This window comes from Nicotiana sylvestris, chromosome 1, assembly GCF_000393655.2.
Source record: "Nicotiana sylvestris chromosome 1, ASM39365v2, whole genome shotgun sequence".
Taxonomy (NCBI): domain Eukaryota; kingdom Viridiplantae; phylum Streptophyta; class Magnoliopsida; order Solanales; family Solanaceae; genus Nicotiana; species Nicotiana sylvestris.
Window position 1 is genome coordinate 164,845,195 of NC_091057.1, and position 16,747 is coordinate 164,861,941.

Below are 16,747 nucleotides of genomic sequence, written 5' to 3' on the forward strand. Positions count from 1 at the left end.
CAAATTGCAAAATTAACAAGTACGTGAAGCACCCAGGAAAACACGGAACTTCAAAACTCATCAACGTTAGAGTTTAAAAATGCAGTTTTACCACCCGATTCTATTACAAAATCAAAAATCATGAAAAGAACCAAAATAAAAAAAAAAGAGAAGGGAAAGGGAAAAATCAGAGAAGAAACAGATGAAGAGAACCTGCAATAACCACTAAACTTCAGAATTAGCCAAAAGAATACAAAGGGGAAAAAAGAGAAAAAATTAGAGAAAAAGATATCAGGAACCATTAAATTTCAAAACTAACAATAATGACCCAAAGAAAAGTAAAAACCAAGGGAAAAAAAGTACTTGCAACTACACTTTAGAGCGAGAAGACAAACATTTGCAATACAAGTTTTGAAAGAAATTGAATACTCAAAGCCGAACTCTGAATTTCAATTTATCTCCACAAAAAAAAAAGAACTTTCCCCCAATTTCGTTCATCAAAAACCTAACTCGAAAATTTTCGGATCTTCTTAAATATAGACAAAATCTGTCTTTAATTCAGTTTATTTTCATGAATTTGCGGTAAACCTCCATTGCCATTGATATAAAAAGAATTGTATGTGGGTTGAAACAAATTGGAATAAAAAAAGGAGAAAAAATACATAGATAGCAACAAAATTTATTTTAAAGAGTAAGATATTTACCTGCAAGTTGAAGAGATTTGAGAAGACAATAGAAAATCTGAGTAAGCTCTGTAACTCCATTGTATACGATATATTAGAAGAGAAGAAAAGTGAAGCGTACATGTGGGAGTAGCTTAAAAGCTACACGTAGTATCTGGGGAGCATACAAAAGGGCACGTATAGAACTGCTGTTAAATGACTATAGTTTTTGCATAAATTGCATAATGTCATGACCCGCGACATCATCATGCCACGTAGGTGCCACTTGGCATATATTTTTTCCATATGGAAGGGTTACATAAGTTAGGGAAAAGATCTTGGTGGAATATTCTAGAACTATGGAGAATTTCCTTAGAAAAGTTCTAGATATTTATGCACTTGTAGGAAGGTTCTAGAGAAATATAGAGGTTTCCTTAGGAAGACCCTAGAACCCTATAGAATTGTTAGGAAAATCCTTAGAAGATTCTAGCTATGTAGAATATTCTAGAGAATGACTTATTTGTAAATACGGAAGAACTTGTAGAACAATTGTTTTTTACATACTAGCCCCTAGGTGATTAGTATAAATAAGGGCATTCATTTGTAATTCATTAACCAAGCTAAACTATCAAGTTCTCTCTAATACAAAAGCTTCCTTTGGCAATTCTCATGTGTTCTAACATTTCTTAGCGATCTTGAGTGTAGTAAGGCTGACTTTGCATAGCAAGAACGTGAGCAAGTTGTGCAAGATCGTGAGCGAGTTGTCAAGTACCGCACATGTGCTTAGTTATCGACTAAGGACGTGACAATAAGCTGGATAAATTTTATATGTACTAGCTTTTAATTAGAAGAAGTTAGAGTTGATAAATGAAGTTATTTAGCTAATAAGGTATATTGTACTGTAAAACAGTATTGCAAGGAAACATGATCTTGTGTTATATAGAGGTTTAACCTTGTGTATTTGTATATACAAGTATTTTCACTTTCTTGCTATAAAAATAGTGTTCTTTGGTGTCTCCACGTTCAATCAAACTGCTTTAAGTTTGGCAAAAAAACAAATCTTTGAATGTCTTTGAAGAAAAACTAATACGTAGATTATAAAATTTTTATTCAAAGCATTCACTCGGTCGTAGATTGCTAAATGCTAAAATTTTGTATATCAGAACTGTGCTTATAAACTATTGTATTTCAAATGTGCAGATATTACCAATGCAGACATATCTAATAGAAGAGAGCAGCATATCAATGTTAAGAACATCTCTATTAGATATTCTTCCATTGTATAATACAATTATATCACAATATCAGAACTTATTCAAAACATCTTTATGTTGGAAATAATCGGATCATTGCTACAGTAAGTTGTGAATTATATCCATTTATCTTTTGGCAAGCATCAATATCTTTAGAGTGTAATGAATCAATTCTACCATCTATTTGAGATCTGAGACTTATCAACACTTCGAGAACATCTGATATTTCAAACTATTATCTTTAGAAGCTTTTGTTAGGAATCAATAGTGAATAGCTTATGAAATATCTCTTTTCTTCGAAAGTAATTACATTATTGAAATTCCTACACATTAAGATATTGATATTAGGCTATATAGATGATATTTACACCTTAATATTACCATGCTTTATTAATTGATAACAAAATAATCTAAATGGTGTTCTTTTGCTTCGTAGGGAATATTCTAAGTGAGGAAGCACTACGGAGTATTTTGGAGGTAATAATGTGAAGAAAACGCCCAATCAAGAAGTACCCGAGCACAAAGAAGCAAAAAATGGACTGAGTGAATTCCACCACGACCGCGGTGGAACTGCGGCAGACCAAGTGTTCGAGGCAGAATGTTCAGCATTCACCGCAGTCGAACCGCGGTCTTGCCGCGACCGCGGTGAACTGTTCACGTGCCAGAAATTTGAGGACCAAAGTGTAATTCGGAAAAAATTTGTTCCAAACCCTTATAAACTTTAGAAGCTCGCCCAAGACATGTTGAAGCTTGTTTTTAGACTACTTTGGAGGCAAGAACAAGTGTGAGAAGAGTAACAAAACATTAGAATTCTTCTATCTTCTCTTGATTCTTGCAATTACCCATTATGAATAATTTAGTAGTTTTATCTTGTTTTGTCATGAGTAGCTAATTTCCTAGTCTAGGGTTTTGATGGAACCTATTGAAGGATGAACTTCTTGTTATGTTAATATAGTTTTCCTAGTTTAATCTCTATTTATTCAACTATGTGCTTGTTGTAGCTAATTGACAGGATCCTCAATTAGCTGTGCCTATTTAGTGTGCATAACTCGGGAGAGAGTGCATATTTAGGTAATTGTTGAACAATACCACTCCCAAAATATATGAGGGATCAATAACTAAGGGTTTAAAGGCAGGATTAGAGATAACGAAGCCTTGGGTGTAATCTAAAGTGAGCTGTAATAAATAAAGCCAACTAGCGTAACTCGGGATAGTGCGTTTAGTAAATTATCGTGATTACTCGGGAGATATTTATGGTAATAAGAGTGCTCATGATTGATATAGACGATTATTGGGTGAATCTATGTGAAACATAACTGGAAGGGATTCCGTCAATAGGGGAAATCATAACTTTAGAACCTTCTTTTAATTGGTTACAACTCAATCATAGTTAGTTTTCAGTTGCTTATTTGCATTCATTCGTAGTTAGTAGAAATACCATCAACTGTTATTTACAACGTTTGGGAAGTTGATTCCGTAGAATTTAGTAAGTCTAACGAGAGTAATTGATAGGTTAATTCCTTGTGGGTTTGACTCTGGGCTACATACTTAGATTATATTTGCAACGTCCGCGTGTCATTTTATAAGGCATAGTTGGGCGTGATCAAATTTTGGTGCCGTTGTCGGGGAATTAACGGTGTTATCAATTACAATTGAAAGAAGTACAAAAATTCTTAGTGTAGTTAGTTTTCTCTAGACTCATTCTTTTCATTGAAATTTTAGCGTTTGTTGACTTGGTTGTACATGTGCATGCCTAGAAACTCATCGAGAACCGGTGAAGTATTTGAAGCATTATCAGATCCCGAGAGAGTTTTCAAGGTCTTGAATTGGGCCAACCAGAATAACAAACAACTGAACAATTTGAACCTGACATGGGGGATCACGAAGTAGACCCAGTTGTACCAATAGCGCCAGTGGCACCTCTTGTGCCAGAGGCTGCTCTCTATGACTGGGCACAATCCACAGCTGAAAATCTGGCCACAACGATTTTAGTCCCGCAGATACAGGCTGAATCATTCCAAATCACGAACAATATGTTGCACTTGTTGCAAAACAAAGGACTATTTTCGGGGACACAAGTCGAAGATCCTCAATAGCACTTAAAGAATTTCTTGTCAATATGCAAAACCCAAAGGCAACCCAACGTAACTCTGGAAGCAATCAAGCTATTATTGTTTCCATTCTTAGTGACAGGAGCTGCCCGGACCTGGATAAACTCACTCCCCATTAATTCCATAACAACTTGGGAGGAGTTAGTCAAGCAATTCGTGAACAAGTTCCACCCACCCAACAAGACTGCTCAACATATTGATGAAATTTTGAGTTTCAAACAGAGACCAATGAAGACACTGCATGAAACATGGGAACGATTCAAAGGGATGCTGGCTATATGTCCGCACCATGGTATTCCATATCTGATGTTGATACAACGGTTTTACATAGGATTGTCAGATAGCGTGAAGAACATTGTTGATGCTTCAGCTGGTGGAGCATTTTTGAGCAAAACATGGAGAGAAGGCCAGAGTCTGCTTGACAAGATGGCACAGAATTTGGGATGGACAACCAGGAATGCACCTATCACTCCAGTGGTTCACTCAGTGCCCTTAGATCCATCCAACTCTATGGCTGAAAATATGGCCATCTTATTGACATAAATGAGTATCCTTACCAAAAAGGTGGAAGAGTCAGGTACATATCGTAGATACTACCAATGGGGGCTTGTGCACATCTTGCATTAGTCAGCTATTTGGCAACCAGTGGAATGTAGAACATGATCATCATCACTACCCTAAAGATATGAACTATGTGTCTCATTATGGAGGGTAGAGACAGGGTGGTCAGAATTGGGCCCAGCAAAATCAGCAGTACAGGCCAGTCCAGCCACGTTTCAACAATGGGAACATGGGAGGTATGAGACCTCCTAACAATATGGCACCTTACCCAAGGCCACAGGGATATAACAATCAAAATCAGCAGCAAGGGTATCACCCTCCTCAGCAGCAGCATGGTGGACGACAGAAAGATGAGTTTGCTAGACTTGAGGTAATGATGCTGCAGGTTATTGGGTCTAATGCAAAAATTAGTGAAAGAGTAGATGCACATGATTCAGCTATCAAGAATATTGAAGTGCAGATGGGCCAAATTTCGATGTCTCTAAACAATCGTCCTCATGGGACATTACCTGCAGACACTCAAATAAACCCAAAAGATCAAGGCCCAAAGCAGCTGATAGCAGTGAGTTTACGGAATGGAAAAGATTTAGATGTGGAGCAAGAGAGGGCTCGAGAAATAAGACAGACTGAGACACTTATACCAGTGCCCATTGAGCTAGATGAGTCAACGAAACTGACAGAGGTGACAGTCCAGCCTGCCCAGGAAGAATATAAAATTCAGATTGAGACTGAGAAAGAAGCTGAGACAGCCCAGGAACAAGTAGTTGAGGTGGTAGCTCATAAATAGCAATCCCAAATCATTGGGAAGAAGAGACCTCCCGCACCATTCCCTCAGAGGCTGGCCAAGTACCAAAAAGAGGAGCAATACAAGAAATTCTTGGAGATGCTGAAACAAATCCAAGTAAATATCCCATTGATAGATGCGTTGAAATAGATGACTGGGTATGCAAAAATGATGAAGGACTTGATGTCCCGAAAATTCGATTTCCAAGACCTGGCCACAGTGACTCTTACTCAAACCTGCAGTGCGGTGGTGACTAGACCAATTGCTGAGAAGCTGTCTGATCTGGGGAGTTTCACAATTCCCTGCACCATTGGTAATTTTGCTTTTGCTAAGGCACTTTGTGATCTAGGAGATAGCATAAATCTTATAACCCTGGAGATTAATAAGAGGTTGGGGATTGGAAGAGCTAGACCCACTTCTATGTTGTTGCAGCTGGATAACAAGACTGTGAAAAGACCCTCTGGTATCCTGGATGATGTGTTGATTCAAGTAGGGAAATTTATGTTCCCTGCAGAATTTGTGATCTTAGACTGCAAGGTGGATGAAGAAATTCCCATAATCTTGGGAAGGTCGTTCTTAGCCACTGGGAGAGCTCTCATTGATTGTAAGACTGGGGAGCTCAAGATGAGATTGAACGATGAAGAGATAACATTCAATGTGCAAAAATCTATGAGGCGACCAAGTGAATTAGCCAATTGCTCTCTTATTGATGCCGTGGATGTAATTGTAGAAACTAATGATGAGATGCTGACTATTGAGGACCCTCTTACTGCATGTTTGATGAATTTAGATGAGGTGAATGGAGAAGAATTGGCAGAATGGGTATTGGCGTTAGAGGGCAGAGGGTTCTGGGATAGAACTCTTGAATTTGAGCCCTTGCACTTAGAAAATAGAGAAACTCCTCCAGCCAACCCGTCCATCGGAGAACCACCAAAGCTGGAATTGAAGTCACTGCCCGCCCATCTAAGGTATGAGTTCCTTGGACCTGACTCCACATTACCTGTTATTATCTCATCTAGTTTGTTAGATGTACAGGCACAACAACTTTTACAGGTACTCAAGGAGTGTAAGATTGCCATTGGGTGGACCATGAAAGACATTAAGGGGATCAACCCCGCCTACTGTATGCATAAAATTCTGCTGAAAGAGGGATACAAACCATGCAAGGAACACCAAAGAAGGCTGAACCCAAACATGAAGGAAGTGGTGAAGAAAGAAGTGATAAAGTGGTTAGATGCGAGAATCATTTTCCCAATCTCTGATAGCATCTGGGTTAGCCCAGTGCAATGTGTGCCTAAGAAGGGTGGCATGACAGTGATCAATAATGATAACAATGAACTGATTTCAACAAAAACTGTCACGGGTTGGAGAATTTGCATGGACTATAGAAAGTTAAAGCTGGACACCCGAAAAAACCACTTCCCACTTCCATTCATTGATCAAATGTTAGACAGATTGGCAGGGAGGTCACACTTCTATTTTCTGGATGGGAACTCAGGGTACAATCAAATCTCCATTGCACCGGAGGACAGAGAGAAGACCTCCTTCACTTGCCCATATGGCATTTATGCCTTTCGGAGGATGCCCTTTGGCCTATGCAATACACCCACCACATTCCAAAGGTGCACGATGGCCATATTCACTGACATGGTAGAGGACATAATGGAGGTACTCATGGATGATTTATTAGTGGTTGGGAACTCATTTGATGAGTGCCTTATAAATCTGACTCGTGTGCTGAAACGATGTATTGAGACTAACCTGGTTCTTAATTAGGAGAAGTGCCATTTCATGGTACAAGAGGGCATAGTCTTGGGGCACCGGGTGTCAAGTAAAGTAATTGAGGTGAATCACGCTAAAGTTGACGTGATAGCAAAGCTTTCACCTCCAACTTCAGTCAAGGCAATCAGGAGCTTCCTCGGGCATGCCGGGTTCTACCAGAGATTCATAAGAGACTTCTCAAAAATTGCCAGCCCTCTCTGTAAGTTGTTAGAAAAAGATCACCCTTTCTTGTTTTCTAATGATTGCAGGGTAGCATTCGAGGAGTGAAAAAGAGGCTAGTCACATCACCCATCATTGTTGCTCCCGACTGGGAGCAACCATTCGAACTCATGTGTCCAGTGACTACGCAGTGAGGGCAGTGCTGGGACAGCGAAAAGACAAGCTAATGAATCTAATCTACTATACCAGTAGAACGCTGAGTGGAGCCCAGTTGAACTACACTATGACTGAGAAGGAGATGCTGGCTGTGGTGTTTGATTTTGACAAATTCAGATCGTACCTGATTGGCTTTAAGGTAATTGTATACACTGATCATGCAGCTCTCAGGTACTTGATTGAGAAGAAGGAGTCGAAGCCGCACCTGATTCGTTGGGTGTTGCTACTACAAGAATTCGACCTCGAAATTTGTGACCGTAAGGGAACATAAAACCAAGTCGCTGACCATCTATCACAACTTGAGGGAGATGAAAACTCAGTTGAGGTTGAGGATATTCTAGAAACCTTTCCAGATGAGCAGCTGCTTGCTACTAGTCTTGAGGAAGTGCCATGGTATGCAGACTTTGCAAATTACCTGGCCAGCGGTATAGTTCCCTATGACCTCTTCTCTGTACAAAAGAAAAAGTTTTATCGTGACTGCCGCATCTATTATTGGGATGAACCTTACCTGTTTCAAATATGTGTTGACAATATGATCTGGAGGTGCGTCCCTTAGATAGAACAATCTTCTGTTTTGCAGGCATGTCATGCATCGGCGTATGGAGGGAATTTTGGACCAGTCAGGACAGCTGTGAAAGTGCTAGAGGCCGGTTTTTTTGGCCAACAGTGTTTAAAGATGCGCACCAATAGGTGAAGGGATGCAATGAATGTCAGTGAACCGGGAAAATTTCCCGTCTCCATGAGATGCCCATGAACCCGATTCAAGAGGTGGAAGTGTTTGATGTCTGGGGGATTGACTTCATGGGACCCTTCGTCAGCTCCTTTGCAATAAGTACATACTTGTTGCTGTGGATTACATGTCCAAATGAGTAGAAGTTGCAGTGTTGCCCACTAATGATGCAAGAGTGGTGGTGGGATTTTTGAAGAAGAACATATTCACCCATTTTGGGACACCGAGAGCGATTATCAGTGACGGAGGCACCCACTTCTGTAATAGAGCCTTTGAGAAGTTTCTAGCAAAGTCTGATGTAAGCCACAAGGTGGCTAAACCTTATCACCCACAGACTAGTGGATAGGTGGAAGTGTCTAATAGAGAGATAAAGAGTGTATTGACCAAGACTGTAAATGCCACAAGAAGTGATTGGGCGAAAAAGCTAGATGATGCACTCTGGGCTTATAGAACTGCTTTTAAAACACCAATTGGTATGACACCATATAAGTTGGTGTTCGGGAAGGCCTGCCACTTGCCAATGGAAGTTGAACATAAAGCTTGGTGGGCACTGAAACAGCTGAACCTAGACAGTGAGGTTGCGGGCACAACTAGAATCACTGAATTGCATGAGCTTAACGAGTTCCGACATCTTGCTTTTGAGAGCACAAGGTTGTACAAGGAAAGAATAAAGAGGTTGCATGACCAGAACATTGTTGAGCGATATTTCAAACCCAGGGACATGATACTGCTCTATAATTCAAGATTAAAGCTATTCCCGGGTAAGCTTAAGTCACGATGGTCTGGTCCGTTTCGAGTGGTTGAAGTATTCCCTTCAGGAACTGTAGAGATTACCTCAGAGAAAGACTCTCACACATTTATAGTCAATGGGCAGATATTGAAGCTATACATATGCATGAAAGAACCAAAAGAAGTGTTAGAGATCCACCTGATAGAACCTCAGAGGTCAAGCGAACCGTAAATACGCTTATTTGTGTCGTGCCGCGACGTTAAATCAGGCGCTGCGTGGGAGGCAACCCACGAACATGGTTGTTTGTGTTTTCTTATGTAACTTCCTATTAAAAAAAACTGGGCAGCACCGCGAACGCGGAAGAACCGCGGCAACACCGCGGTGAGAGGCAAACATTCTGCCTTGCGTCGTCCAACCCACCACGATCGCGGTGGGACCGCGGTAGAACCGTGGTGAGACGTAATCATTCTACCTCGAATTATTTCATCCACTGCGGTCGCGGTAGGACCGCGGTCGATCGCGGTGGACATCAGGTGCGTTTTTTTCTTTTCTTTTTCTTTCTTTCCCTCCTCTTATATGTTATACTTCTTAAACCCTCCCCTCTAATCCAATCAAACAACCCAAACACCCACCCCATACCCCTACTTCTCAATCTCTCTCTCTCTCTAAGCCCTAAATTCCCAAAATCTCTCTCTTCCCCTTCTTCTTCTTCTTCTTCTTCTTCACTCACACTACTCCCCCATCTTAATTCCTCTCACTCCTTCTTCCATTAAGGTATGCAACTCACCTCCCCCTATTTTTTCTTTTTGTATTGTGTGTAGTTATATGCTAGACTAGTGTTCTAATTGTGTAGTAATATTTTGGTAGATTTTTGTTAGTTTTCTTCTTGTTTTCTTTTGAAATTCGTTTTTATACTTATTGGTGAAGGGCCTGTGTGAATAATGTGGTGGAAAGGTGGAGGTTTGTGGGTGATTGCACTAAATGTTGTTGTTGTTGTTGGGGGGGGGGTTAATGGTGTAGTAGAACTTGTGATTTGGGGGAAGCTTGGATGCATCCATATGGGCTATGTGTATGAAGAAATTGTCTTGCCCACAAGGTGTTTGGGAAATTGCCCTAATGGCGTTATAAGGGCTAATGTGACATGGTTGTGGTGAAGTCTGAGTAACCACCCATAGTCACACATTTCACACACTCACTGATAGGCATTTCTCTGTTTGACAGGTATAATGAATCCATCTAGGAAGAGACGCAACACCGGGTCCTCTGCTAGTGGACCAGGAAGCTCCTCGAGAGCTAGGGGCAAGCCAGTGCGCCACAGTTTGACAACACTAGGTTTGTCTCCAAACCGGCGGAGGATAGGTACAATGCAAAAGCAGCTAAGAAATTGCTACATGAGGTGCATATTGACCGAGATGCCTTAGAGGTGGAATGCCCGAATATCTTCAATGAGTTGAGGAGGTGTCAACTGGACATCTTCTTCGAGGTACCGGAGGAGGCCAATGTTCAGATGGTAAGGGAGTTCTATGCTAACTGTCCGGAACATGAGAATGGAGTTGTTACTGTACGCAATACATGTGTAAATGCGTCCATCGAGGCCATCCGCAGGGTGTATCGGCTGCCAGTGTTCAGGGGGGAATCTAATGATTATCATACTTTTAGCCGAATAGGTGCCTTGCAGGGAACTCTTCTTGAAACTATCTGTGTGCCAGATAGAGAATACGTATGGATAAAGCCCAGGATCACACTTAACTCCCAGTCTCTCAATTGGGAGGCTAAGTGTTGTCTAACTATTATCAACAGTCGACTATTACGCTCTAGCAACACGACTGATGTCAATCTACCACGGGCGTCAGCGATCTATTGTTTCATGTCTCACAGGGATTTTGATGTGGCCCGACTCCTCCATGACGAGATGCTCATTAGATCACCTGGGTTACTCAAAGGCTTCTACTTCCCTTCTCTAGTTACCAGGCCGTGCCGTCTTGCTAGAGTCCCTGAAGACCTTAGGGTTGATAGGAAATTGCCACTGAAAGCCCCGTTCCTAGCAAGAAAAATCAGAATTGGGATAGAGCCGGTGGTGAATGTTGATGAATCAGATGATGAATCTGATGATGATGATGTTGAGGTAGCTGAGGTCCCACCACCTCCGAGAGTTGAAGAGGCAGGCCCATCACAGCCCCGCCGGAGTACCCGCATGATCGCTTTGGAGTAGGATATGGCTGGGTTGCGTACCTCAGTCACTGATTTGGGTGATCGCGTAGACGCAGTGGCTGACCGGCAAGTGAAGTCGGAGAAGAAATTCTTAGGCTGGCTGAGAGCTGTGGGTCGTGCTTGCGATATGAACCCAGATACCGTCTCTGATCAGGAGTGATCTTATAGGGAAGTGCCTTTACCTCACTGTTCTTTAAATTTTTATGCCATGAGGACATGTCTACATTTTAAGTGTGGGATGGGGGATACTTCAATGTATGTATATATTTGTAACAATTTGGCTGTTTGATTTCTTTTTGTGTTTTGCTTTAATTGTTTTTGGTGTTTTGAGTAATAGTCTCATTAGGTAAGTTAAAGTAGGTAAGTGACTTGTCCCGACGACAGATCTCTTTCGACGGGGTTCTTGAGGGACTAAGTCGGAAAAAAAGAAAAATATAAGGACTCTTCCTGATGACGGATATTTGAAACAGTTCTTGAGGGAAGTAAGTCTAGAGAAAAGACCAAAAAGATTTTTTTTAGGTAGTGTAGTAACTCCCCCTTGGTTTTTCTTTGGGCCACGGTTCTTTTCCAAGGGTTTAGCTTAAACCGGGTGTAGGTAGTTTTTTTTATTTTGTTTGTTTGTTTTAGCTAGCATCGATGGGCTAAGAGCTAAAATAGTAAGAGAATCCCTTGGCGTTAGTACACCTGAACACAATCGACACTAAAGTGTAACGCCTAGTCTCAATGGTTGGATCTTGCTAAAGTGCCTTAAAGTTGTATGTTTGTAGCTAACTTGAACACTCAAAAGAGGATGTCTTGATAAATCAATCCGAAGTGAGTCATGTGCCATGTCTGCATGAGCTATACAGTATTCTATACTTTACATTTGATGCCTAGAACTTGCCCTGTATGTCTGGAAAGCGAAATAGTAACTTCATTCAGTTTTAGAAGTTATATAGGCATTTCTTTGTTAAGCCAAATATATATAACATAAACCCACCTGAATGTAATACATCTTAGTTAACCCTGTTGAGCCTATAAGCTTGTTTTTTTGGCAACCACATTGCAAACCTTACCCAATTGTTTGAATAGCCTTCTGTTTGAACCCTTCTACCTCCCATAAGCACTTGAATGGTATTGAAATTATGCAAAAGCAAAAGTGTGGGGTGGTGGTTTGATTTTTGAGTGGAACCATTGAAATAGAGAAAAGATGCAGAGTTTTGAAGAATAAAAGAAGAAGCACCATGAAAAAAAAAACAAAATTTTGTAAATAAATATAATGGTTGATAAGTGGTAGCTTGATGCAAATGCACCTAAAGGAATGAGATATTATAAATAAATTGTGGGAAATATCTGGTTGGCATAAGAATGATATGGAATGTTAATATATTTTGTATTAAAAGTGCTTAAGGAGGTTAGTCACTATATCCAACTATATCTTACCCGTCATTTAGCCTACATTACAACCAAGTGAAGTCCTATTGATCTTAGATTGAGTGGGCTCGATTAGTAGAGTAGTACACTACGGGCAAGCATATAGTGCATCTTTGTGGCATGTGAATGTTCTTTTTGAGAGTGAGAGAACTTTGTCTATCTAAGTTCCTAATTGGTCTAAATATCATTATATGTGGAACTACTCTCTTGTGTGATGTGGGGGCATGTGATTCACAAAGGAAAGGTAAGTCTTGGCTCTTGTATAGAGTAGTTTGAGTAAGTGCGAATGTTGCATGGTACGAGAGATTCAACTTTTGAGGCAAAGGTTGTTCACTACTAGGTGCAACTTTGGTAAATTGTTCAAGGTGTGAGTCGTTAATGGAAAAGCTTAGGGAAGGAACTTTGATAGAGTGTGGTGGATTGCTAAAGGACTAGCAATGATTTAAGTGTGGGGTGTTGATATTAGGCTATATAGATGATATTTACACCTTAATATTACCATGCATTATTGTTGTTTTACAGGTAAATTGATAACAAAATGATCTAAATGGTGTTTTTTTGCTTCGCAGGGAATATTGTAAGTGAGGAAGCACTACGGAGTGTTTTGGAGGCAATAATGTGAAGAAAATGCCCAATCAAGAAGTACCCGAGCACAAAGAAGCAAAAAATAGTCTGAGTGAATTCCACCGCGACCGTAGTGGAACCGCGGTAGACCAAGTGTTCGAGGCAGAATGTTCAGCATTCACCGCGGTCTTGCCGCGACCGCGGTGAACTGTTCACGTGCCAGAAATTTGAGGACCAAAGTGTAATTCGGGGAAAACTTGTTCCAAACCCTTATACACTTTAGAAGCTCTCCCAAGACATGTTGAAGCTTGTTTTTAGACTACTTTGGAGGCAAAAACAAGTGTGAGAAGAGTAACAAAACATTAGAATTCTTCTATCTTCTCTTGATTATTGCAATTACCCATTATGAATAATTTAGTAGTTTTATCTTGTTTTGTCATGAGTAGCTAATTTCCTAGTCTAGGGTTTTGATGGAACCTATTGAAGGAAGAACTTCTTGTTATGTTAATATAGTTTGCCTAGTTTAATCTCTATTTGTTTAACTATGTGCTTGTTGTAGTTAATGACAGGATCCTCAATTAGCTATGCCTATTTAGTGTGCATAACTCGGGAGAGGGTGCATATTTAGGTAATTGTTGAACAACACCACTCCCAAAGTATATGAGGGATCAAAAACTGAGAGTTTAAAGGCAGGATTAGGGATAATGAAGTCTTGGGTGTAATCTAAAGTGAGCTGTAATAAATAAAGTCAACTAGCGTAACTCGGGAGAGTGTGTTTAGTAAATTATCGTGATTACTCGGGAGAGATTTATGGTAATAAGAGTGATCATGATTGATAGAGATGATTATTGGGTGAATATATATGAAACATAACCGGAAGGGATTCCATCAATAGGGGAAATCATAACCTTAGAACCTTCTCTTAATTGGTTACAACTCAATCATAGTTAGTTTTCAGTTGCTTATTTGCATTCATTCGCAGTTAGTAGAAATACCATCAACTGTTATTTACAACGTTTGGGAAGTTGATTTCGTGGAATTTAGTAAGTCTAACGAGAGTAATTGATAGGTTAATTCCTTGTGGGTTCAACTCTGGGCTAAATACTCAGATTATATTTGCAACGTTCGCGTGTCCTTTTATAAGGCATAGTTGGGCGTGATCAAATATCAATATGTGTTCATTTTTTAATATGTCTTACACTTAAATCTTCCAATTGATGCTCATTTGTTTTGCTTAAGCATTGACATTCCCGTATTGATTTAATATAGTGATTTAACAATTTCGTTCTATTTTATACAGGAAAAAGCCAACGAAATTCACACTCTAGGAAGATTTTATTGATGATGATGGGAACAAACTACTCGAACTGCTTAAAGAAGAATACCCAATCATCCTTGCTAGAAAAGTTGGAAGACCAATGTCGTCGTCAGGTAAAACACCTCAAATGCATGCAAGATGGAGTAACAAATTCAATACAGGTAAAGTATCTACGCAATTATATTTTAGTTTTCCATATATTAGATGACCAAATTAGAACTGAATGTTCAAATGCATGAAGGATTGACTAACAGATTCGGTACAACAATCGAAATCAATCCTCCATACCCACAAACAAATGCGCTGAGAACATGGTATTGTAATTAATATGTTATTGGTCATATATGTGCTTGAACGTATAGCAAAACTAATTTTGAAACGTTAACATACTTTAAGGGCCCAACAAAATGAACAAATGCTTATTGCGTACACAATGCAGAGCACATGTCCAATAGGCTCTCTTTTATATGTTCCTTTCGAAGAAGAGATAGTACCAATTGCAGAAATCCGACAACAAGATCCAGTAAGTACACTAAATATTCATATATGCACTGTTAATAATTTTTACCTTTATTCTCTAATAACAAAAAATTAATATGCGGCATCCTTATGTTTTCAAAAGAAAAGGTTTGATTGCATCTACCAATTTGAGTTTCCTTGTATCCAGACATAATCAAACAACTAAAAGAAAAAAGAAAAAGATTAAAAAGAACCATGTAAGAGCAATAAAGCAATGAAGAAGCAACAATACTGACATAGGATCGATGGAATAATACCATAGAACCCCTGAAATTAAGAATTTTGATGAATTTCCTGAACTTTACTCGAACCAGCAAAGAGCGTAAAGGTTTCAGAACAAAGAGTATCCTTGTTCTGATATATGGCTATTCATCTTCAGATAAAATCCATGTTCCAAGGTTTAACAGCCATGTCTCAATTAAGCATTGTGAAAAGTCTCAAATATCCTCAAATACAATTGTAAAGACTTTAAGCCAACACGTCATAACTATAGCTTTTCTTATATTCAAGTTGATGAATATACAAGCAATACTGGTGAAATCAGAGTGTGATGCAATAAATATAAATCTTAAAAATTAAAATTATAAGGTTACAATCTGCATGCAAATCTAACAAAAGTTACACAGAAACTTTCAGCGAGTCTTAACTAAGCATATATGCGTGTACGGGTAAAATCGAGGGAAAGTTTGTCCCCAATTCCCGACGAGAGCACGAAGGGAAGCACGGATCAACGTGATTATAATCGAGGCCAACACCCCTCATATTGAGACCCGAGAAGAATGAATGATGTATTTGAGATCGGACACAGTAAAACGACGTACCCCAGACCAAGTAGTATAACTTCTAGACCTCGGGGGACGCGGTGAACGGTTATGCATGACGGATAGAGCAGCGTAATATTCGCCCTCAACCGGATATAACGGTGAGATCCTATTCAATATCAATTATAAGGGTAAAGAAGATTTTTACCTTTTTTAGGCTTGTAGTAAGACTGAAATTTTTTTACTATATAAAGGAGAAGCTTTTCTTTAGTTTGACACATTGTAACACGCAATTTAAAGCAATAAAAGTTTACTTTTGTCCTCTAGCTACTATTTAAGGCATTACTCACTTGTTCTTTTCTTCACTCGCGACAGAGTTTGTACCGAGGGTCCAATCGAGGACAAGTTCCACTATTCAATCTAAGATCAGGCTTGGTCATCACATTGCGATTGGTTTGATCGTTTATTTTGTATTTAATTCATCTATCTATTATTCTTGATTATTCGTATTGAACTAAACTACGTATCCTTTAAACCAAGTATAAATTTAATTGTCACTCATTTTTGGAGTAAATAGTATGGCGCCCACCGTGGAGCTAAGGATAATAGTGGTAATTTGATACGAATCTCCATAATACACCATATGTTACGCTTGTTCTTTGAAATCTTAATTCTAGGTCAGCCTAAGAATGTCAAACTTTCAGTCTGCTCACTTGAACGTTGACCCTGAGTCAAACCATCACAGTGAAAATAATAATGTGGTGCCCAGTAATGATGTGCCTCCTACCAATCCTAATGATGTCCCAGATGCCGACCTGGTCGATGCTAACTCGCAAGTGGTCATCAACATCAATTTGCCAATTGATCCCGAAAATAGTGTTCACGGGGTACCCCAGCCAGCGGCTCGAGAAGTGCCCGAAAGTGAAGGTGATGAGGTGAGTCTGTGATTGATTCTTGAAATGTTGCACACTCAACAAGCAGCAATAGCACAGAT

General features: G+C 39.7%; 1 protein-coding gene and 1 non-coding gene across 2 annotated transcripts; one reads left to right on the plus strand and one right to left on the minus strand.

Moving 5' to 3' along the window:
• Window positions 1–4,194: 4,194 nt before the first annotated feature.
• LOC138882096 (small nucleolar RNA R71) lies at window positions 4,195–4,301 on the minus strand. The gene has a single exon (XR_011403599.1). It is a non-coding gene; the product is annotated as a small nucleolar RNA R71 (small nucleolar RNA).
• A 1,199-nt stretch (window positions 4,302–5,500) lies between these two features.
• On the plus strand, window positions 5,501–10,388 carry LOC138876888 (uncharacterized). The gene is made up of 6 exons (XM_070155990.1): window positions 5,501–6,849; window positions 7,472–7,646; window positions 8,088–8,157; window positions 8,381–8,535; window positions 8,626–8,998; window positions 10,189–10,388. Exons 1-6 carry the CDS (start codon window positions 5,501–5,503, stop codon window positions 10,386–10,388), a joined length of 2,322 nt encoding a protein of 773 aa, XP_070012091.1.
• Window positions 10,389–16,747: the final 6,359 nt, after the last annotated feature.